Source organism: Xenopus laevis, chromosome 1S (assembly GCF_017654675.1).
Source record: "Xenopus laevis strain J_2021 chromosome 1S, Xenopus_laevis_v10.1, whole genome shotgun sequence".
Taxonomy (NCBI): domain Eukaryota; kingdom Metazoa; phylum Chordata; class Amphibia; order Anura; family Pipidae; genus Xenopus; species Xenopus laevis.
Window position 1 is genome coordinate 133,507,218 of NC_054372.1, and position 25,420 is coordinate 133,532,637.

Sequence of the window (25,420 nt, forward strand, 5' to 3'; positions counted from 1 at the left end):
CTTATGTAAGTGCAATAAGTTTTAAAAAATAAAGGCAAATTACACTATGGGTGCTGTCCGTGTTGTTGAATGTCTTTACAGAAAAAGAAATACCCTGGAATAAATAGTGATATGCTGTTTTGAAATCAAGAATCTTGTAAATTACTAGTCCCACCAGAGAGTGAAGAAGTCACATGCTGAGTTTTGGGGGGTTATTTATTAAAGACTCTTTTAAGGGAAAACCACCATTTTTTCGAGTTCATGTAAAAGTCAATGGCAGATGTCCCGTTGACATTTTGAACATATGCTGATCTGTGCTGGGTTATGTACAATAATCCCAATATTTCATGCTTTTCGGGCAATGATCCAAAAAATTTGGAGTTTTTGGGCATCAAATACAAAAAAAATGATACAATTCTGATTTTTCTAGCGATTTTATCAAGTCTTTTCACGCGCATGAAATCAGAGTGAAAATTGATTGATAAATAGGGGAGGGAAAGTCTGTGCAGAGTAGTTTTCAAAAAATTGTTGGAAAATTTTGGATTTTGACAAATAACCCCTTTATTGTTTGAAGAAAACACAATTGCACCATGTTTTAATTTATTCTACCTTTTGAAAAAAAGAACTACAAGCACTTTTTTTATTAATAATTTTGGAAATAATTTTGGAATAATTTTGGAAATAGCACTTTGTAAAAATCACTATAGCACTTTAGAACGCACAAAAATGTGTGCATAGACTTTCTATGGTTCAAGACACACACAGATTTGTGTGGTAACACACTGGTGACTGCACTGAATATTAACAATATTGCGCTAGGTTCTGTTTTTTTTTTCATAGTCTGTGGCACTGATCTATAATTTTATCTTGAGTCATACAGGTCTGCTGTGTTATTTTGCCCATTGTGAGAGAGCCATTAGAACCAAGAAACTCCCTCCCTCTAATATTCAAGCATTCACCATGTGTGATCCCCCCCCCCTCAATTTTGACTACCAAATTTAATGTTTTTGCTCACTTTTAAAAGCTTTGCTCACTTTTAATGAGTTTTCAGAGTTTTTTTAATATTATATTAATTAATATTAATATCTGAGATGAACAAAGCTGCAGCAACCTTTAAGATATGCCCATAAATCTATAGTTTGTTAAATCTTGCAGATTTGTAAATGTACATAAATCAGTCCATTTAGTTATTCTTTTACGCTTTTTTTTACTTTTTAGCATTATGTTTATAAAGTCTTGGCTATTCATTTTACTGCCAATACAAAGCCTCCCTGAACAAGGTCACTTGTGGTTCAGGTATGTCTGCATACAAACCTACATACCTACATTTTATCAGCAACTGCCACTGTCATTCATGTAAACTTGGAAACTACAGTTTCAGTTTTATTTTACAAAAATGCAGAAACCACCAAAAAAAAGTGACAACACCATATATCTGTAGACCAATATATTTTAAAACACTGGCTTTCTGGGTAGCCTTTAATAACGTTCCTAAAGGAAGTCAAAACGAATCTTACGGTACAGCACCATTTTTTCTAACCACTGATACAGTTATATATCTTTTTTCCAAGTGGGTAGGGACAACTTCTCCTTTTTGAATCATTATTAAGAAGCAGAAGGCTCTCAGGAAGGCACTGTCTGGCTGCGCTTAGCATGGTGGGGAGTTTTAGAAACTGTGGACTATCATCAGGTATGTTCAGATTCATTAATATTTCTTATTTTTTCTTACTTGTATAGTGATTGCTGTGTCATTATCTTAAGGAAACATTTCATCTGCCCCAGGACATTTGCAGTTAAGCACAGGAAGAGGCAGTCTGACACAGAATCACATAGAATGCTATTTCCCCAATGATCATATGTTCCCTTTGTAATGCTTTGCCTACCTATTCTCTGTATTCTTGAATAACATTGAACTCAAGGTTTGCTTTTCTGATGGAACAAACCTAATTCAGGTTTAGAAACAATACTGTATTATCATTACAGATTTGTTAATACAAAAGTAAAGCACACAGGACAAGTAATGCACAAGGAAATGCTACATGTTTGACAAGAATGTCTAGACAGTGGATTTTCAACTCTCAGCATCTTCTGGCATGCTGGGAGTTGCAATTCAACAACAGTGCAGAGTTTGGTTTGTACTGTGTATATACAGTTAGGTCCATACATATTTGGACAGACAACCTTTTTTTCTAATTTTGGTTCTGTACATTACCAGAATTAATTTTAAATGAAACAACTCAGATGCAGTTGAACTGCAGACTTTCAGCTTTAATTCAGTGGGTTGAACAAAAAGATTGCATAAAAATGTAAGGAACTAAAGCCTTTTTTTTTAAAAAAGTAATTGGGCCAGGGGTTCAAAAGTAATTGGACAATTGACTCAAAGGCTATTTCATGGGCAGGCGTGGGCAATTCCTTTGTTATGTCATTATCAATGAAGCAGATAAAAGCCCTGGCATTGATTTGAGGGGGGGGGGTGCTTGTATGTGGAAGATTTTGCTGTGAAAAAACAACATGCAGGTGAAACAAGCCATCCTTAAGCTTCAAAAACAGAAAAAACCCATTCAAGAAATTGCTACAATATTAGGAGTTTGGTACATCCTGAGAAAGAATGAAAGCACTGGTGAACTCAGCAACACAAAATGACCTGGACGTCCACAGAAGACAACAGTGGTGGATGATCCCAGAATCATTTCCATGGTGAAGAGAAACCCCTTCACAACAGACAAACAAGTGAACAACACTCTCCAGGAGGTATGCTCTATAAATATATATATTTATAGAGCAATGGATGCCGGCACTACTTGTATAGTAGGTATTTCATGCCTGGGTGCAATAGCCATCCATCATATTAGGTGACTTTAATATACCCGTTAACAACATTAACAACTCTTCTGTCTCTAAACTTCTTTCACTAACCTCCTCCCTAGGCTTATCTTTGTGCTCAGACTCCCCCTCTCACTCCAATGGTAATACTCTGGATCTCATATTTACCAGACTCTGTTCAACCACCAATTTTACTTACTCACCATTTCCCCTCTCTGATCACAATATGCTCACATTTCAACTCTCGCTAACTCCCTCCTCACCCCCTGCTATTCCCCAAACACGTACTTACTGTGACTTGCAAGCTGTAGACGTGTCACATCTCTCTTCTTCCTTTGACTCTCTTCACTCTGATATCTCCATCTCTTGTCCTAATGTGGCTACCTCTGTCTACTATAGTACTCTCACCACTGCCCTAAATGAGCTTGCTCCTATAAAAACTAAACGTTCTAGACCCAAACCACTTCAACCTTGGCATACTGCTCATACAAAAGCGATCCAAAGACATTCACGTGCACTTGAGCGTCGCTGGCGCAAATCCCGTTCAGAATCAGACTTTTGGAGCTACAAATCTGCCCTATACTATATAACACCAGCCTCTTCCAAGCCAAATAAACATACTTTACTTCACTCATTAACTCCCTTTCTAAAAAACCAGCACAACTTTTTCTCCACCTTTAACACTCCTTTACCCTTCTCCACCCCCTCCATGCACATCTGACTCTGCTCAAGATATTGCTGACCACTTCAAAAACAAAATTGACATCAGAAGTGACATTACACTACTCAACCCCCCTAGACTTCCATCACCCTCCCTCCACACTCCCCAGTCTCTCCTGTGCTCCTTCACTCCTGTCACTGATGAGGAAGTCTCAAATCTTTTGGGCTCTTCTCACCTTACCACCTGCCCACTTGATCCAATTCCCTCAAAACTTCTCTGCAATACCAATCCTTGTCTAATCAAAGCCTTAACTCACCTATTTAATCTTTCGCTCTCAACTGGACTGTTTCCTTCTCAACTAAAACATGCTCTTGTCACCCCCATTCTGAAAAAACCCTCTCTTGATCCCTCCAATCTTGACAACCTCCGACCTATCTCTCTACTACCTTTCATCTCTAAACTATTTGAGCGCCTAGTCTACAACCGACTAACCTCATTCCTCTCTGACAATAACCTGCTGGACCCCCTACAATCTGGTTTTAAGCCACAACACTCCACTGAAACTGCCCTGACTCGACTAACTAATGACCTTTTAACCGCTAAAGCCAACAATAATTTCTCACTACTAATACTGCTTGATCTCTCAGCCGCATTTGACACTGTAGATAACCCTCTCCTCCTCCAGTCCCTCCATTCGCTTGGCCTTTGTGACACAGCCCTTTCCTGGTTCTCTTCTTACATCACCAATCGTTCTTTCAGTGTCTCCTACAATGGAGTAGCATCTTGTCCCCTACCTCTTTCTGTTGGAGTTCCTCAAGGCTCTGTCCTGGGACCATTACTTTTCTCCCTCTATACTTCCTCCCTCGGCAAATTAATCAACTTATATGGTTTCCACTACCACCTCTATGCTGATGATACTCAGATCTATCTCTCATCTCCTGATCTCAACCCAGAACTCCTAACTCACGTCTCCTCCTGCCTGTCCGCTATCTCTACCTGGAAGTCGCAACGCTACCTTAAATTAAACCTCTCTAAAACTGAAATGGTTCTCTTTCCTCCAATTAACACCAGTAACATCCCGGAAGTATCCATCATAGTTAACAATTCCACTATCACCCCTCTCCCCAGGCCCGGTGCCTTGGGGTTATCCTAGATTCTGCCCTGTCATTCACTCCTCATATCCAGTCACTTATTAAATGATGTCACTTCCACCTAAGGAACATATACAAAATACGATCATTTATCACCCAAGATGCTGCCAAAATTCTTATTCACTCTCTCATCATATCATGTCTAGACTATTGTAACTCTCTTTTAATTGGACTTCCCCTCCAGAGACTGTCAACTCTCCAGTCCATAATGAACACTGCTGCGAGGCTCATACACCTCAGCAACCGCTCCTCCTCTGCTTTGCCATTCTGTCAATCCCTGCAATGGCTTCCATTAACTTTCAGAATCAAATTCAAATTAATGACACTGACTTTCAAAGCACGTAATAACTCTGTCCCACCCTATATCTCTGAACTCATCTCTATATACTCACCCAACTGCTTACTACGCTAATCTAGTGACCTGCTACTCAACTCTTCTATCATTACCTCCTCACATGCTCGCATTCAAGACTTTGCAAGGGCTGCACCCCTCCTCTGAACTCTTTCCCACGGTCTGTCCGACTTTCTCCCAACCTTTCTGCTTTCAAGAAATCTCTTAAAACGCACTTCTTTCGAGAAGCCTACCCTCACTCTGCTTAACTACCAAACGCAACAAAGCATACAATACCACATTTCTCACCCACTCTATTCGATCTTGCCCACTCCCACACCTTGTGTATTACTCCCTTCCCTTTAGACTGTATGCCTATGCATAGGGCCTTCCTCACCTTTGTATACCTGTATTGATTGTGATGTATGTAACTCCATATGTTCTATGTATATAATGCATGTAATTTAGTTGTATAATCACATTTACTTTACAGTGCTACGCAATATGTTGGCGCTATATAAATACATGTTAATAATAATACGATACAATGTAGACCGAAAATCGCACTTAAAGTGATAAAGGCTAAGAGTGGTAGCGAAACGTTAGATTTTTTTGCCTTAATAAACACAAGAAGTTTTGCATTTAAGTCCTGTGAGCGCGATCCTCTGTCTACACTATGTATATATATATATATATATATATATATATATATATATATATATATATATATATATACACACACACACATAGTGAATAAAGTATCCCCTTATGTAAAATACTGTATAAGGATATTATAAGTCACAGAGGAGTTCCATGACCAAATAAAAGCTTGAGGCTGAAGGGCGAGTGCATTTATACAGGTCATACAGGTCATTGAACTCCGTGGTTACTTCTAATATCCTCATATTTTCCAACAAGGGTGACTTTATTTATTATAATACACAAGTTCTAGTGAGTCATGTGTCAAAAAGGACATCACTAAGCTCCGTTTATAACTGATGAATCACTAAGAGCCATGTATAAGGATATAATTTAAAATTTATAATATAAAATATATATATATATACACTGATTATTCTACTAAATTGTAACTCATATACAGTATAACTTATTGTATTTGTTTTAAGTGAAACATTTCCTCAGCCCACCAGATGGAACTCTTGCTTCCAAATGCATCTCCATTGGTACATGTGCAGTATAGACTTTGCACATACCCCCATCAGTAAGTGAAGGTTTCCTTCTTAATAGTCCCAATTCGAGTAATACAACTAATGATGCATGGTTCACACATGAGGAAATTCAAAAGAGACTAGAACATGTTAAGATTAACAAAGGTCCGGGCCAGATGGTATTCATCCCAGGGTACTTAGCGAGCTTAGCTCTGTGATTGCCAAATCTCTTTACTTAATTTTTCAGGATTCATTGAGATCTGGCGAATTGCTAATGTGGTGCCTCTATTCAAAAAAGGATCCCGTTCTCAGCCTCAAAACTATAGGCCAGTTAGTCTGACGTCAGTGGTAGGAAAGCTTTTCGAAGGGTTAATAAAGGATAAGATACTGGACTTCATAACAAATCATAATACTATGAGTTTGTGCCAGCATGGTTTTATGCGTAATAGATCTTGCCAGACTAACTTAATTTATTTTTATGAGAAGGTAAGTAGAGACCTTGATTCTGGGATGGCAGTGGATGTGATTTACTTAGACTTTGCTAAAGCATTTGATACAGTGTCACACAAAAGGTTACTGGTTAAATTAAGGAATGTTGGCCTGGAACATAGTATTTGTACCTGGATAGAGAACTGACTAAAAGATAGACTACAAAGAGTGGTGGTAAATGGAACATTTTCTAATTGGACCAGTGTTGTTAGTGGAGTACCGCAGGGCTCTGTACTAGGTCCCTTGCTTTTCAATTTGTTTATTAATGGAGGTGGTCATTGAAAGTACTGTTTCTATTTTTGCAGATGATACTAAATTGTGCAGAACTATAGGTTCCATGCAGGATGCTGCCACTTTGCAGAGTGATTTGTTTAAGTTGGAAAACTGGGCAGCAAACTGGAAAATAAGGTTCAATGTTGATAAATGCAAGGTTATGCACGTGCAAAAATAATATAAATGCAATTATACCCTAAATGGCAGTGTGTTGGGAGTTTCCTTAAATGAGAAAGATCTAGGGGTTTTTGTAGATAACAAGTTGTCTAATTCTGGGCAGTGTCATTCTGTGGCTACTAAAATAAATAAAGTTCTGTCTTGCATAAAAAAGGGCATTAACTCAAGGGATGAAAACATAATTATGCCTTTTTATAGATCACTGGTGAGGCCTCATCTGGAATATGCAGTGCAGTTTTGGACTCCAGTCCTTAAGAAGGATATAAATGAGCTGGAGAGAGTGCAGAGATGTGCAACTAAATTGGTTAGAGGGATGGAAGACTTAAATTATGAGGGTAGACTGTCAAGGTTGGGGTTGTTTTCTCTGGAAAAAAGGCGCTTGCGAGGGGACATGATTACACTTTACAAGTACATTAGAGGACATTATAGACAAATGGCAGGAGACCTTTTTACCCATAAAGTGGATCACCGTACCAGAGGCCACCCCTTTAGACTAGAAGAAAAGAACTTTCATTTGAAGCAACGTAGGGGGTTCTTCGCAGTCAGGACAGTGAGGTTGTGGAATGCACTGCCAGTTGATGTTGTGATGGCTGATTCAGTTAATGTCTTTAAGAAGGCATGATGATTTTTTGGACAGACATAATGTCAAAGGCTATTGTGATACTAAACTCTATAGTTAGTATAGATATGGGTATATAGAATTCATGTAAAAGTAGGGAGGGGTGTGTGTGTGGATGCTGGGTTTTCATTTGGAGGGGTTGAACTTGATGGACTTTGTCTTTTTTCAATCCAATTTAACTATGTAACTATCAGGAAATGAAAGTGGCTAGTGGTGCCTAGGGCAGTGCCAGCTGCTAATACAATTCTGCATTCCAGCAGTACTACTAACTAAACTAAAATGCATTGTTCACCTTAAAATCAATTTAAATATGCTGGAGGCAGTTATATTTTTAGATCTGTAGATAAGCGTGTTATTTTGTTTTTCATGTTTTGCTCTGCAGATCTGCAGGTTTGCTGCTGGGCTGGCAAGAAGGGCCAGAGTCTACCTATGATACTTATTGGTTTTTAGAGAAACATAAAGCCAATAACTGCCACTTAATTTCATAGCCAGTTATAGGAGGCACAGGCAGACTGGGTCAAACCTCCACTGACTGACAAACCCAATCAGAGAATATGTCTATTATGTCTTAAGCTTTTCCTGGACCATTAACTTTGCCTACATGCAAAGTTGATATATAAGGCTAACAATGAGCAATTAGAGCCAATTATTGTGCTGAAGAGAGGCAACTATCAGTGAGAGCAGACTCATATGTGCTGGCCTATGTAGATTTGGAACTTTTTGGTGCTTTCAGATATTATGTACAAACATGCATACACTGAATATATGAAAAGCTGCATAAAAATGATTTCTTGATGTTACGTTCTTCAGGAAAAAGGTGCCAGTGTTTGTAGGAACAATCTATTGTCAATAGCACTGTCAATATTTTGTAATGCCAGGGCAAGCTTCATGTTTGTAGGACACAAATGTCCATTTGCTTTGCTTCTGGAACTTATTGTGTGTCTTATTTTTATACCTTATAATCAGGCATGTAGAATGTGCTGCATTCTTTTGCTTCTGTCATAATTTTTGCTCTGAAATAGCTTTTTATGCAAGGTAACCTCTAAAAATACAATACGTGACATGGGAAGTGGGTTTTAAAAAACAGGCACAAATTATAACTTTATTAACAATTACTACAGCAACATGACTTAACTATGTTGTAAGAACAATAACCGGCTGACAGTGGAAAATGTAGCCCTATAATGTTCCTGTTTGTGCATAATTGATGGAAACGTATGCAGGTTTCAGATAGATAATGGAATGACATAAAGAATGTGCTCATATAATACAGAGAATATTTAATCATTAACAATGTAATTTACCTACTACAGGCTTGTGTATGAAAGCACACTTACTCAATAGATAGAAATTGGTTAAAGAGCAATTTTACATATGGACATGATGGTAGGAAGCTTGCTCACCTGGACAAAATGCATCCAAGAGAGCTCATTTATCAAAATAAAAGGCAAAAGAAAAAAAATAACTTTGTGATGTATGTCAAAGATAGACTGTTTACAGAGACATATAACAGAGGGTTGCAGTTGCCCTTTAAATGCAGACAATTAATATAAACTGCTGGTTAAATCTTTGTATAGCACACTCTTTAAAATGGCCTCCAGTCAAGCAGAACGTTTTTAGTCTTAATAAAGATAACTGTGTGTGTGTTTTTTTAACAAAGACCTTTGTGAAATAATCTCAGTGTAAAAGCTTGGAGTGCCTGGCCTAATATAGTAACAGTGCTGAAACAAGCCTACCAGTAAAGCATAGATGCGTGAAACCAAGCTGCTGCTTAAAAAAATGATCTTTGTGTACAATATAATACAGGAAGTTAGCACATATGTACACCTCACTGCTTGGTGTTATAGACCTGCTCCTACATAAATGAACAACTGATATGTGTTAGAGAACATCACTAGTGCACGTGCGTAACACACTCATTTTTCACATGCCATCACTACACTCACATAATCAGTGATGTAAATGCTATGGCAGCTAAATGGGGTTGTGTCATTTTAAGGCTTGTGGTTATAAGCCAAGAATAATACACACATACCTCCATTCACCTGCGTCAAGAATTTTGGTTTTTATAGATTTAATTGGAGACTGTTAATGATAAATGAAGAAGCCTTCTTTATACCTTGTTATCATCCAACATCACTTTAAAACCCCTCCAAATTGTGTCTGTATGTTACCCTCCCATTTAGACTGTAAACCCTATGGGGTAGGGTCCTCCATCCTTTTGTCTCCTTGACACTGAGCACTTAATCTGTAGTGTAATTATATTTTATATTTATGTGAATTGTATTTCTAATAATGCACTTATTGTTACTTATTAATGCAGTGACCCCTTGTTTGTTCCTATTAATTTATTGTTTTGTTGTACAGTGCTTTGCCTTCAAGGAACGCTATACAAATAAAAATATACATACATACATACATAAATATGTTCGAAATAGTCAAGTGTCAGACACACAGAGTCTCACAAAAAAGATACAGAAAAACTGTTACAAATACAGAAATATGATTCATGCTGCACAGTTCATTAAGGTTCTTTGCAACTTCGGGCGACTTAGGAAAACAAAGCGATGCGTGTGCTTTAGCGCAGGCAATTTTTCATTTTAGCAGGCGCAAGACAGAGGGAAGGTGATCGGGGAGATTGGTCGCGGCAAAGACGAGGCGATTAGTCGCCAGGCGACTAAATCTCCCTGAATCACCCAGTGTGCCCCTACCCTTAAAGGGAAGATTTCAATTAGATGAGTAAGACTTATTTACTACTTTGATTCCAGATTTGACTATAGACCTCAATGGTGTTTTCATGTGACAAATCATGTAATAACGATTTTTCACTATATTGATTCACCCATCGTCTTTTATTACAGTCGATACAGCCTATTAGTAAGTGCCCCAATAGTCACGAAACGCGTTAGGCTTTCATCTGTTATGTCCCAATAAATGATTTTTTTTTTTTTGGTTAATTTTTTTTGGAAAATCTCACAACTTTTGTTTTTGCTTTATTATTACCATCAATATCCAAAATGCTTGCTTAAAACATTCACTATAATTGATGCAATTAATTGACATAATATTATAATTAACTACAGGTAATTATCTTTATCTTTTATCCGGAATGCTTGATACCTTGGTTTTCAAGAAAGGGATCTTTGTATAATTTGCATCATCATACCTTAAGTCTACTTTAAAAAAATGTAACAAACCCAACTGTATTATTTTGTAAAAATCTGTAAAAAAAAAAAAAAAAAAAAAAAAGGGAATATATACAATTAAATTATGTTTCTTTTCTTTCATAGGTGTCATTTTTGGGGTTCTAATCATCTACAGTTTTCCATCAGAATGCAGTTTGAAGCCATTAGGAATATGTGAACTAGGAGTGCTGAACCAGAGTATATCACAGACACACATAATGGCATTTCAGGCCAGAGACCTATATAACATATCTGTAAGTATTGTATGCTGGCAAAATATACAGTGGAGCAGATTTATCAAATTTCAAAATGAGAAGCCCACAAGGATTTCCAGCAGCTCAATATTTTCCACATTTAGCAACACTTTCCTGACTGTGAGCAAGGGGTTTTAAGGAATTTACACATTTATCACTGGTACATACATGTACCAGTTCAACAAAATTAGTTTGGCTGCTCAAACAGCTCTGTGGGTTGCCAGAACTCAGCAGCAGAGCTGGGCTCTAACACCCCACTCAAATTGTTTATCAACAATTAACATGATAACTCCAGGAAGGGACTCTACATTATTCAGTGGAGTACACATCAGCTTTTGTCAGTAAAGGTAACAATTATGATCTCTCCTGGAAAAGATCTTTCCAAGAAAGATTGTTTGTTTCAATACACATGAGTGGAGCTGAATTGTCAGATATACAGGTAGAAAAAGAGAATTCTATCTGTATCTGACGATGGCCAATGTTTGGGTGACTTCAAAGGCACCCGATCAAAATTTTCTGTCCAGCCCAATCGACGAGCCGACCGATATGCAAGTCTTCTGCCGATATCGGTCGGCTCTTTTCCCACCATACACACACACCGAATATTGTATGAAATTTGTTTCGTATGATATTATCTGTGCGTCTATGGCCACCTTAACACTGAAGTATTAAAAGACTTCACTCTAAGCATAACTGGAGTATATAGGAGAATGGATACACATTATTACACATGTCAAGTACTTATCAAAACAGTTCTTGAGCTTTATTTATGAACAATTAAAATATTCAGACTTTGCCTATTCTATCTATTCTTAGCTCTCAGTAAGATATTTAATGCATAAATACAAATATATACAGTATGTATACACTCACAGTTAACAGGGTTCAGTAGAAATACTTACCATTTTAGTTGGTGTAGAAGAGAGTTGTAGAAGGTCCTGCATCCATCAGCTTTATTAAAACTTTCTCATCTTTTTAGGTAAACCAACAGGAGTTTCAAGGAACAGGATTGTGTGACACACCAGTCAACTGGTTATCCATTCCAAATATTACCAGTTTACAAAGTTCTACAATCCTACAAAATATATATCAAACCCTTCATGACTTCCTTGGTGCATTCAAAGTTCTAAAAAAATGTAGAGTTGAAAATGAATTCTTCTCCAAACTTCATGAGGCAAATATAAGCATATCTGCTCTGCAGTCAAATATCTTCTCTATTTTATGCAATAAGAGTGCCGTTTCTCACATACCAATATCTGTTGTTATTCCTGAGGCGGATGGAGTGTTTGATGAAAAGCTGCAATGTTGCCGGATACTGAATATGTATATGAACTTCATGGTAGCAGTGGAGAGTGGACTTCAGAGACTCAGAGAAGAAACAAGACAAAAGGTGGCTCAGCTGAAATACAAAAACAACTCTTCTGGGCAGCAAAAAAGCAGGAAGAAGGTGAAAAGAAGGAAGATTGGTAGTAAAAGGGCAAAATAAACTGAAATAAGAACTAGTAGCTGGATAAGGAACAATTAGTTCTTGAACAGGAACAAAAAAAGAAGGGGCCAAAAAGGTAATGGGGTCCAGACATCCCTATGGGTTATGTTTACAACAGGGAGGGATAGATAAAACTGTCCAAAAAAAACAACAATTTCTTTTATAATTTTCTTCATCTGGTAGAAATGACATTTATTGTGGTACACTATAAAGAAAATATGACTTAGTACTGTACTGCACATAATATATACACGTTGTTTATAATGGCAACATATGGTCAGTACTGCCTTTTGCTGTGCTGGGGCCTGGGAGAATACAGACTTTCCAGGCCCCCATTATTTATACATAAAAAGACTGTCCAGCTTATTGTCCCTTAGCTGTAACTAGAAATGGCATTTAACCACAAATGAAGGGCTGGGCTGCCTTGTCCTCTATCTACCACTTTTCCTAATTACACCTGCTAATCTGCAGAGGGTCAATATTTGTTGGGCTCAGGGCAAGGGCCCTCTTTTGACCCACCCTCCCCAAGACAGCTCTGAATACAATAATGAGACCAAAAGGAAAGAAACAGATCCGAGCAAGGTGCTACGTTCTCTACACATGTTCTCTTTACATGTACAATTATTTATTGACGATTATGATTGTATAGTTTTCTGCCAGACAGGCATGAAAATCTAACATAATATGCCAGTGTAAAAATATGTTCCAAACAACTTAGATAAATGTTGAAACATGGCTATAAAAGGTTCATTTTAGAAAATAGTGCAATGCATCTGATGTCCATTATAATCAAAACGCAAGTGCTTTGTACACTCGATACAACTTCAAAATTCCCCAATCATGCTGCCATCATGCTTCTTTATTCCAGCAAGGCTAACAAGTAAGGGTAGCTTGCTCTGCAGTTGCGGGAAACATGAATGAAAGACTACCTGGATTAGCAGGGTGCATTAGAAACAACTGACTATCTCTTGGAGAGCTGAACAAGTTTGTTTGCAATATTTGCAATAGCTACATTCATATGCCCCCACATAGCCATTAGATTTATTATTCAGTCCAGGGGATCTAAGGATTTACTGTTGTAAACCATCTGATGGCCCAATAACTGCCATGGATGGGACTAGACTACATTACCAAAGAACCTGCTTTCTTGGAATACAGTTTCCAAAAGCCGCTAACATGTTTTCTTCATTTTTTTAAGCATATTTGTAGAGTGAGAAGGTAAGGAAACATTCTAGCATTCACTGGCATATTTCTGCGTTTACCTCACTGAACATAGTCCCATTGCAAATAAAATTACAGAACTAGAACAAAACAACGCCGTGTTGGATAATGATATTTACCAGTAAAAAAGTAAGGGACTCGGTGCTGCTAGAACCACACAAATAACTTTACACAGAGAACTGTATGTAAAATTGTCTACTGAGTACAATTTAAGGAAAACACCACTTACTAGTGTATCTCTGTATGTTCCAAGCTAGTCCTTAATCCTTAAGGAAATGTATCTAAATCCACATCATACAATTGATAGCAGCTACAGTGTAGTGATAGAGCGGGCTTTAGGGTAGTGTCAGATGGCCATTGTAATCAGGGATAGCAGGATAGTGCAGTGGCACTTTGTACATTAGTGATCCTGCCTAATCAGAGCACAGAGGAGCCACGCATAAAGCTCTGCACTGAGTCTGACATCTTGGGTGGCAAAATGACAAGAAGTGTCCTTGATTTTAATTGCTGCTGCTTTGAATGCTAGAGGTCACACATGATCACACAATGGTAAAGTACATGTTTGTTTCAATGAAACCATTAGGGGAATATTTAAAAAACCTTTAAAAGGTAAAAACTCAAATGTATTATGCTCTGAAGCTGCTAACGATTGAAATCTGAAAATACTCCATCTAAAAACAGTCTAAATCATGAAGTCAATGGCAGATGGTTGTTACATGTTTTTTACCTTCAGAATTCTCAATAGTTTTGGGCTGTTTGTGCTGCTTTTCGTTTGATAATCCAATAAATTCGGATTGTTGGCGCAACCATTCGATAAAGCCGAGTTTTCGGGGCGTCAATTTCGAAAAAAGTTGCACGATTCATATTGACACTCAATTTTCCTGCGACTTTTTTTGACACTTGATTTTTTTTCGAGAAGTTTTATTGGTAAATTGAAGGGATTTGGGTTTGGTCAAATCTGTTTTTTTAATAAAGTTAATTTAAGTTAGTTTAATAAGTTTTAGTAAATAACCCCTTAGTGTGCTGAGCAGTTTTTTTTAAAGTTCATAACAATAAAATAATTGGAGGTGGAAAAGTACAAAGACAAGCAGCAAATCAATAAAAACATAGCCAAGTTTTAAATGACAGACTTTTAAAGCTGAACATATTTGCGTTTGAAAAAAGTCACTGCCCATGTTAGGTCAATGAAGTGATACTGCGGATCTCTACACTCACATGTACATAAAACTAAACAGTCACTGCTTAGATCAGAGTGAAGGCATATGGACCTTGAACAACATAAATGGCTCATCTCTGTAAAATGCCTTCCTATGGTTCAGCAGTGCCAAGTTATTCTGTGAAGGGTTGACAATGAGGATGTTTCACCTAAGAAATCATGTTACCTTGCTGAAAAGAAAATTCCAGGAAAATGATTTATTAATGTAATTGCTTTTAAAAGGGTGTTATTATTTGAAATGTTTTAAACTGTCTTCTAGTTTATTTATATATGTTTCTGTATTATTTCTATATATCAATTATTTATTGAGTTTTTGTTATTTGAAATGCCAACTTTATTTGAATGTAAACAGCAATAAAGATATTATATTGCACTTAAAGCTGTCAGGCCTTTCGTTGACACATATGACATCACCAAACAAGATATATTTGCTTTCCGTTAACTTATGGTGGAATATAAAACGATTACCTTTATAAAGACTAGTACAAAGATTTCTTATTGGAACAGCTTAAACTGTGGAATTGTATTGGGATAAGACTTATCAGATGCTCTCCCCCCAGTAATAAAAAGGTTAATAATATTTTACTACATGATTTCAGATTTGGTAGGTTCTGAAGAGGGCTATGTTTTTTTTCAATTAGTACAGTTTTGCTAATGATGGTGATTCTAACTTCTTCTAAGGGACCTGTTAACTTATATTATTACAATTACTTATTTGCTTACCTCAAATTTGTTACAAAAGTATCTTATCTGCAACTGTGGCTGTTCTGGGCTCTCTGCCAAAAGCCAATTAAATTAGAAACATTGTTTCTTTTTTGCTGTTCAGAGAAAATTAGGACTTTCCAGTATAAACGAGGGACTGTGGATTAAGCTGTCAAAAGAGGCACTGTCCCACTGAAAATGGGACCGTTGGGAGGTATGCTTAAAACAAGCTCTATTTGTTGCATTATAGTCCATTTAATGGACCAGTCAATTCCAAATAATTCTGGCAGTAAGTTTCAATAGTGCTAAGTAGGGATGCACTGAATCCACTATTTTGGATTCGGCCGAACCCCCGAATCCTTCCTGAAAGATTCAGCCGAATACCGAACTAAATCCGAATCCTAATTTGCATATGCAAATTTGGGGTGGGAAGGGGAAAACATTTTTTACTTCCTTGTTTTGTGACAAAAAGTCACGCAATTTCCCTTCCCACCACTGATTTGCATATGCAAATTAGGATTCAGATTCGGTTCGGCCTGGCAGAAGGATTCGGCCGAATCCGAATCCTGCTGAAAAAGCCGAATCCTGGCCGGATCCCGAACTGAATACTGGATTTGGTGCATCCCTAGTGCTAAGGTTATTTGCTACAGGAATGATGACCTGACAATTATATGACAAAACAACCCTGATATTTGCTAAGCGTTATGCCTAGTGATATTTTGGTTTAAAGCTCAATTCCCATATTTCTTCGCAATATCTGTCAGTAGAGTAGCCAGGCCCACGAGAATTAGCTCTATCCTCTTCCCCCCATCCCGATTCACAAGCCACCTAGCTGTAACACCTTATTTTTACTTGCTGCAGCAGAGGGTTCAGGTGGCATGCGTCACAGGTACAGCTGGGGGTGGGTGCACATCACTAAAAAGAAAAACTTATTTTTTGGTGTTTTAATAATTTCCTAATACAAAAGACTAAAATCAAACTATCTGAAATGAAAAATGAAAGTTGATGCTTGATCAAAAGTGTAAAGAAATTCATGTAAATCTTACATTAGTGTTATAATATAATGGGTATATTATTGTTATCGCTAAAGGTATTGAAGGTCTATAGGGTGCCAGAGTAATACTTTTCTAGTTTGTAGTGTTCCGTTTCAAAGATAATTCAATATTTATGGAGAGTCAAAAACAAAAGGAACTTAAAGGAATTGTTCAGTGTAAAAATAAAAACTGGGTAAATAGATAGGCTGTGCAAAATAAAAAATGTTTCTAATATAGTTAGTTAGCCAAAAATGTAATGTATAAAGGCTGGAGTGACTGGATGTCTAACATAAAAGCCAGAACACTACTTCCTGCTTTTCAGCTCTCTTGGTTTACACTGACTAGTCACCCTGGTTACCAGGCAGTAACCAATCAGAGACTTGAGTGGGGGCCACATGGATCATATCTGCTGCTTTTGAATCTGAGCTGAATGCTGAGGATCAATTACAAACTCACTAAACAGATATATCCCATGTGGCCCCCCTTTAAGTCGCTTACTAACTCAGAGTTATAGAGCTGAAAAGCAGGAAGTAGTGTAGTCTGGCTATTATGTTGGACATCCAGTCACTCAAGTCTTTATACATTACATTTTTGGCTAACTAACTATATTAGAATTTTTTTATTTTGCACACCCTATCTATTTACACAGTTTTTATTTTCACACTGAACTGTTCCTTTAAGAAGTTATGAAACTTCTTCTGTCTAATATCAGCTGCCATTAGAAAGCTCTCCTTTTATTTTGGTTGAAACCAATACACCTAGAAATATTTTAAGATACTGTCTAAAATATAGATTTAGAGGCAGCAGTGGGCAATACAAACTTTAACTCTTGTATAATGACCCTACAGCAGTGGTTCCAGATATTCTTGGAAATATGATTGCATGACTGATACATCAATCATTTCCTATAGGTGTGCTCAATTCATGAGCTAACGGGGCTCAAACCAAATGTTAAGCCCTCAAGAAGGGCTTGAACTGAAAATGTTAAACAATCACTGCCCTCGTCTCTACCGAGGCTGCCCACTTTCTCCTCTACTATTTGCATTGGCTGTTGAGCCCCTTGCTTACCGCATCAGATCTCATAACAATATAACTGAGTTTGTTCTGGGTAATAGGGAGGATCGTATTCAATTATATGCGGATGATACCCTCTTATATCTGGGAGACAGGGGTGATTCGCTAACCAATGCCCTAACGGTCTTGGCAGAATTTGGTGAAGTTTCCGGACTGGTAATAAATAAATCAGAATCCACTGCCCTTATGCTAGACCCGCTTACTGAGGAGGAAAGAATGTCTACCTTTCCTTTTAAAGTAGTTCCCGAATTTACTTACTTAGGAGTTAAGGTCACAGCTCTCCCCCAACAATACTTAACACTTAACTTAGACCTGTTGAATGATTGGATGTCTCAAAAGCTTAAATCATGGGCTAATCTCCCGATAGGCCCTACAGGGCGGATCCATCTTATAAAGATGATTATATTACCCAAGCTCCTCTATGTATTACAACAAGCCCCGGTGTGGATACCCAAATCCTATTTTCTTAAAATAAATTCTGTATTTAGACAACTGGTGTGGGCTCACTCCAGGCCACAACTAAAGCTTGAAAAACTAATGTGTGCTAAAAGTAAAGCTGGCCTGGCCCTACCAGATATGTATTTATACTACCTGGCAGCACAATTGTCCCACCTCACTACGTGGGTGGAAGGTTCGCATCACTGAGTGCTACATTCTCTTTCGGCTCACTTGACTTGGCTTTACTGATAACCCAGTAAGCTGGATTCTAGGGAAATCTGTCGTTACAGCTCAGTCATTACTCTCCCCCCCCATCGACTCACTACTTAAGGTGTGGAAAATGGCCAATGCTCTTTTGAAGTCTCCCCCCCACTGACCCGCTTACACCACTATGGAACAACCAAAATTACCCCTTGTTGGCAAAATTAGGTCCAATGAGTCTTTGGTCGGACCTTGTGGGTGAATACCTTAGGTGATGTATGGCATGATGGCACCTTAGATTCCTTTGCTCGATTGAAAGACCACTTTCAGATCCCACATAACCAATGGCTGACTTTTCATAGGCTCAGCCGTGCTCTCACTGTCACTTACAAGCGTCAAGATTTAACGCTGTCCACGCACCCCTTTCTAGTTTACATTAAAAGGGGACACACCAAAGGTTTGGTCACCATGTTGTATGCTAAATTGCTGCAAGAAGTGCATGGAAACAACTTAGATGGGCTACACTCTAAATGGGAGGTGGATGTGGGCTCAATCTTAGATGAGGAATGGCAAGAAGCGCAAGAATCCCCCCAGTTAGTATCCCCCAACCATAGACTACGGCTAATTCAACTATATATTCTTCACAGAGCTTACTACATCCCTGTCAGACTTCACTACATTAATGCCGGCACCCCGGATGTTTGCACTAGGTGTGCTTTGGACAGGGGAACTCTGATACACATGCTCTGGAGTTGTGCCGAGCTTACTACATACTGGAGGGAAATACTAGATGCCTTAGATGGGGTGCTTCAGGTGACAATTGCCAGAACTCCTAAAACTTGCATCTTGGCCATAATTCAGGACCTCAAACTGAATCAATGTCAATCACTTTTCCTACTAGAGGCACTGTTACTAGCCAAGAGACTAATCACCCAAAACTGGAGAGCTGTGACTCCTCCTACCTTCTCTGCCTGGAAAGCAATAATACAGGATAACTGTAACACTGAATACTTAATGTACTTAAAAAGGGGAGCCCCCACCAAATTCCATAAAATTTGGGGATCCTGGACTGACATTTACCCCCTACACCCAAGACAACCACTAGCGGTTTAAATCGAATAGGGTTCAGGAAAGGTAACTGGTTTATATATCTCACTTGTCTAATTAGATATGAATCCCTCATTGGAGGGAGTCTCGATATTGTTGTGTAATGACATACTCCTGACGAAATGTATATTGCATGCTATGCTTCTTTCATCCTGCTTGATTTAGACATCGTCTATCAATTTCAACATCTCCAAATGAAACACAGCATCCACACACATCCCTCCCTACTTTCAATATGAATGGTTTATTATCGGTTAGTTATAGCCCTCTAACATTCACACGATTTAAGTCATTAAAAGAAAAATGATCCTTTAAAAAAGTTTATTTTGAAAAGTCAATACAAAGTTAAACAATAAATGTAGTTTCCAAAAGTGTATTGTAAATGTTTATGTTAATGGAAATATTACTGTACATATAGGTTTGTCCTGTGCTGAAGAGAGTCAATCATGGTTCATTTAAGGTGCTCCGGACAACAGGGTGCTCCTCTCATTAATAAGATAGGGTAGAATGAATCTTTAGTATTATGTAGCCAACAGTATTCCAGGACAATTTGCAACTGCTCTTTTGTGGTTTTTGAAATATTTATATTTTTATATTTCTAGCTGGCAGGACTTAATTTAATTTAGGATTTAAAATCAATTTGTTTGGTTTAAAAATCATACAAAATAAATAATGACAAATAGAAAAGATGCTTAGAATAGGCCAATTCATAGCATACTAATAAGGCTGATTTATTATTAGACTGAACAGGAAAATAGTGAAGGAAATCTGATAGACTGATCTATTTTGCTAACTAACACACTTATAAAACCTGCATCAATTTGGCAGAACAATCAGATGCCTTTGCAATCTATGGGGTGGTTTTGACCTGTCTAAATCCATACTTTCCTATGCAAAATCACATGTGAGGGAAAAGGATTTGGACAATTATTTTCTGATTGATAAACCGGGCTATACACATCTGTTGCTGATTTGGAAACTCAAATGCAAATGATTTATTTCATGCTGTCTTTTTCAGAAGAAGAAAAATGGTATTGGATTTTTTTCATTCTAATTTTGTTAATTCCAAATTCTAATCATTCGTGTTAGTGGTTTCTGTTATTTATCATGCCTAAAGTGGCTGACTCTGTGCATTGTGGCCTGATTAAATTATAAAAGTGTCACTTCCACATTTTAACGTCTGGCAGATAAGGAATGGAACATGAGTAAATTATCGTTTTCTGTAGAAGATAAAAAAACTGATGTAACCAAAATCTTCAGTTAATCTCTGTATTTCGGCTACTAAGAAATGTTATTATCTGTAAAACACAGTTTCCCTTAGCTTCATCCTCAGTGACCTCTTTCACAGTTTTTATTATTTACAGGATTTGATTTAAGTCCCCATGGTCAGGCCCTGGCATTTTAAGTAAACGGAGCAGGAAACAGCCCCCCCCCCACACAGGGCCGCCATCACAAATTGTGGGGCCCCATATGACAAACTTTTCTGGGTCCCACCCTCACCAGAGTCCGCGTTCCCCACTGATGGCCATGGCCCCATGTACAAATTGAAAAAAAACATTGGTGGCCAGGCCCCCCTGCCACAACTTAAAAAACATTTGGTGGCCAAGGCCCCTTTACATAAAAAAAAGAACATTGGTGGCAAGCCCCCCCCCCACAAGTTAAAAAACATTGTTGCCAGGGCCCCCGTACAAGTTAAAAAAAACATTGGTGGCAAGCCCCCCCCCCACAAGTTGAAAAATATTGGTGGCCAGGGCCCCCTACACATTGAAAAATACATTGGTGGCTGCCCTCCCTCCACAAGTTTAAAAAAACAATGTTGGTCAGGGGGTTAAATAAAACATTGGTGTTCAGTGGAACTTACCTTTAAATTTTGGCAGGTGGCCGTCTTCGTTCTTTGCCACGACTTTGTTCTTTTCTGTCTTGGCTTCTTCATTCTTTCCCATTGCCACTTCTTCGTTGTTTTCCATTACAGCTCCTTCGTTCTTTTCCGGATCGGACTTCTTCATTCTTTTCCGTTGCTTCTTCTGCAGCAAGGCCAGGCCCCCCTTAGAACCAAAAATTTTGGACCTGGGAGAACAGTCACCCCTGTACCTGCCTGATAGCGGCCCTGCCCTAACATGCCCAATAAATAGTGACTGTCTATGGCATCTTACAGCAGCCTCTCTGGCATTTGCAAGAATTTACAGATTGCTGGTACAGACCTGTTTATGGGGTTTAGAGTGGGCCTAAAGAGTCTAGAGAGGGTCTTGTCACCAGGATCACTTGTTTCCGGAAAGAAAATAGAAATAATCAATATAGTGCTAGGAAACAGTTCAAAATTCTGAATAACTTTTAAAACTGTATTGTAAGTGATACACTACTACACAATAATTTATATTAGGTAGTAGGTAAACACTCTTTATCCTGAATACAAAAACAATTTCATACTAGTTGTTTATCTTTTAATGCAAATTTTGGTTTACATGACAGATTATTTATATAAACTATAATTGCATTTTTAAAGCTCAGATATACAGTATGGGATCCATTAACCAGAAACCTGTTATCCAAAAAGCTCTGAATTATGGAAAGGCCATCTCCCATAGACTCCAGGTTAATCAGATAATTTTGATAATTTAAAAAATGATTTTCTCTCTGTATTAAAAAAAACAATACCTTGTACTTGATACAACCTTAGTTCTGAAAAATCTATATTGGGATAATATGATGTTTAAATGATTGTTAATAGACTCAAGGTATGGTAATTCGAATTACAGAAAGATCCCATATCTGGAAAACCCCAGGTTCCATGCATTCCAGATATCAGATCCTTTACCTGTACTTTATATAAAAGTACATAACATAACATTACAATGCATTTAAATGCATATAAAACCTATAGAAACAACCACATTTATCGTAAAGTCATGTTGGATTGATGCCAAACAAAATTGTAAATGCAACAGAACTAGAGCTACAGGGCTGTTATGTAATACTATGGAAATTGGATGAATTTTTGTCAGATTTATCTTTAAAAACACTACCTTTTCAGCATTTCAACATTCAACAAGATCAATGAGTTTGTGTTGAACATAGATTTTGCTTACAGTTTAAATTAAAAAATATGTGCAGTGTGTGTTACACTTTGCACTAAACAAGAAAATGAAACCACCTTTACTTTAAGGGGCAAATTGCCGAAAAAGCGCCAGCGACGGCTTCGCAGGCAGCGCAACACTTCGTCAGGCGAAAATTCGCTCAGACAGCGCCAATTCACTAGCATGCGAAGTTGCGTCCAGCGTGCCAGCAAGCAAAGCAAAGTTGTGCTAGCGTTGGCTAATTTGCATACGGTGGGAAGTTAAAGTTGAATGGACGTATATGTTGCAGCAAACACATTACATTACACAAGGCCAGGGAAGCTTAATAAAATAAAGTTGTTACATTGCCCTACACATGAGCCCAGTGTATAGTTTATGTGCCATAAGTTAGGAAATATAGGGGGGGGCTAGTTACTCCAAAAAATTTGTTCGCTCTTTTGCAACCTATCACCCTGAAAAAAGGAAAAGATGCCAGCAGTTTTTTGGGAATTCCTATCTACTCTATTGCACTTCGCCTGGTCTGAGGTGGTGAAGGCATCTCTGGCGCAAGAAGTAACGTTCAGTAAAATCCACACCTTAGTGAATTTGCGCAGTTATGTCCCTTCACCAGAGCGCAACTTCCCCTGGCAAATGAGCGTCAGTCTCCTTCGCTAGCGAAGTTATGCCTGTGCCCGTTAGTAAATCGGTGAAGTACCGAAATGAGATCATTTTCGCCAACGTTAGTCACTTTAGTAAATTTGCCCCTAAGACTTCCTGTCCCACCTCCCAGTTCTGTGCATTTACTGTTTGCATATACAAAGTTAGTAACAGATAAGCTCTATGTATAAGAACCTGTTCAACAATTACATGCTATGCACTGTATAAGGACCTGTTCCTTATCGCAAAGCCTTACAAAGGCTACAGCTTCTGGTTTGTTTATACAGAACCCATTATTTACCAGTTAAGGGGGAGAGGAGCAGTGAACAACAAATCAATTTCACACCTGGTCATACAGTATGTTTAAATGCTGAAAATGAACCAGAGAGAACTTGCTTTTAGAGTTTTAAATAAAAGGGTTTTACACATTTTTCTGTCTTGTGTTTCTTTCTGTTCTTGCCCCACTACATTGTGTCTATTTATCACACTAACTCCAGGAAGAAAAGGAGGATACTGGGGTTATTATGTAGCAATTTTCCTTTACACATTTGATGAACTTTATATATCTGATGTATGGAATTTTTACTCTTACGACTCATGCACTGGCACTTGTATATATGTTCTTATTGTATAAGTATCCTGATTCATTGGACGTTTTTATATTTTATCTGATTTGTTCTGCACAAATAATTCACACTAAGCCCTTTTAGATTTTGAAAAGAGAACAGTGTTACTCAATTATAACCTCCAAAATTGAACTTTTTACTAAACTTAAACCCAAACTTAGGTGAAGGTAGAAACCCTACATCATGACTGCCTGTACATCTACATCTACATATTTATTAAGCTGTGCATTGATTTTAGGCAATTTTGTAAAAGACACTGGCTACTTGAATATCCTGTGTAAAATAGTGGCCATCACATTACCCTGTTTTTATCAAGGCACATATGACCCAAATGTATTTGCTGTGTAATTTTTTCCAGTGACATGAGGGGGTTACTTCATAAAAATAATAGTGCAAAATAAATAAATTATATAAATAGTTATATAAATATATAACTTTGTTACATTTTTTACTATTTTACATTTTTTAACTATTAGTATTTACTATTTTTCTAGCATAAATCATATATTATATAGGGGCTTGCTTCATGGCAGGACTGGTAATGTTGCAGATGGTCCAGAATGTTAACATTTTATAAAGATTGATAACTGATTCAGATTTATTTACATAATTCCGTTTAGAACTTGAAACCATGTTTGATGTCAGTATTTAAGACCCTTATTTTTTTTTTTATTATTATAATAAAGAGAAAAGAACCCATATAAACATGTGTTTATGGGAACACGAGAACATATTCTGAGAACTTTTAACTGTAATACAGTAGAACCCGATTTTACCTTTTCATGGGCCCAGAGACAGGCCGAGCCAGATAGGCACCCTTGGTAAACCAGTCAGCCACCCCACCCCAGGTGTACAGGGGGTAGGAAGAAAAAAGAGGTACACGACGAAAAAAGAGGTACATGCCTAGCATTGCAACCCACCATTGCACCCTAGGTATAGGCATCTTCTGCCTACCCCTCTGCCTAACTCTGTTTAGTTAGGTCAAGCCAAGCCTTGAGGGGGGGGGCAGACATGTTCAACTGTCCAATAATATGGGCATTAAAAGAGGTGGTGCTTCTGATGAGTGGACTGAATTTCGGACAAATCGGGGGCATATTTGGATGTAATGGGGAGTGGTTAGGGTGACTTGGGAGCATGGTCTATTTAGACAAGCATTTATTTTAACTGCGGCCTTATTCTACTTAGCTGGCAATGCTCACCCATGATGGGCCCTAGAAATCAATGGGTTTGTAATCCAGGAAGGAGATGTCAACTAAACACCCTGAATTCTTATGATAGCTTTTTCAGTGGGGCTTTATCTTCTCTTCAAAACCCATAGAAGAACAAAAACAACATACGGGTTACATTCTTATAGAAGTAATAAAGAAATACTAGCCAGAGAGCCAAGTGGCAGCCATACAAAAAGTCCTTACATACAGTATAGATTTCCAGCTATTAGAAAGCTGCTTTAGAGTTCATTACATAAGTTTTTTTTTTATTAGAAGTTTGTAACTT

General features: G+C 37.8%; 1 protein-coding gene across 1 annotated transcript; it reads left to right on the forward strand.

Moving 5' to 3' along the window:
- The first annotated feature begins 1,587 nt into the window (after positions 1-1,587).
- Positions 1,588-14,778, forward strand: LOC121399471. Its single transcript, XM_041580238.1, has 3 exons — positions 1,588-1,669; positions 10,963-11,111; positions 12,091-14,778. The coding sequence occupies exons 1-3, from the start codon at positions 1,633-1,635 to the stop codon at positions 12,595-12,597; spliced, it is 693 nt and encodes a 230-aa protein (XP_041436172.1). The 5' UTR covers positions 1,588-1,632; the 3' UTR covers positions 12,598-14,778.
- The last annotated feature ends 10,642 nt before the right edge of the window (positions 14,779-25,420 follow it).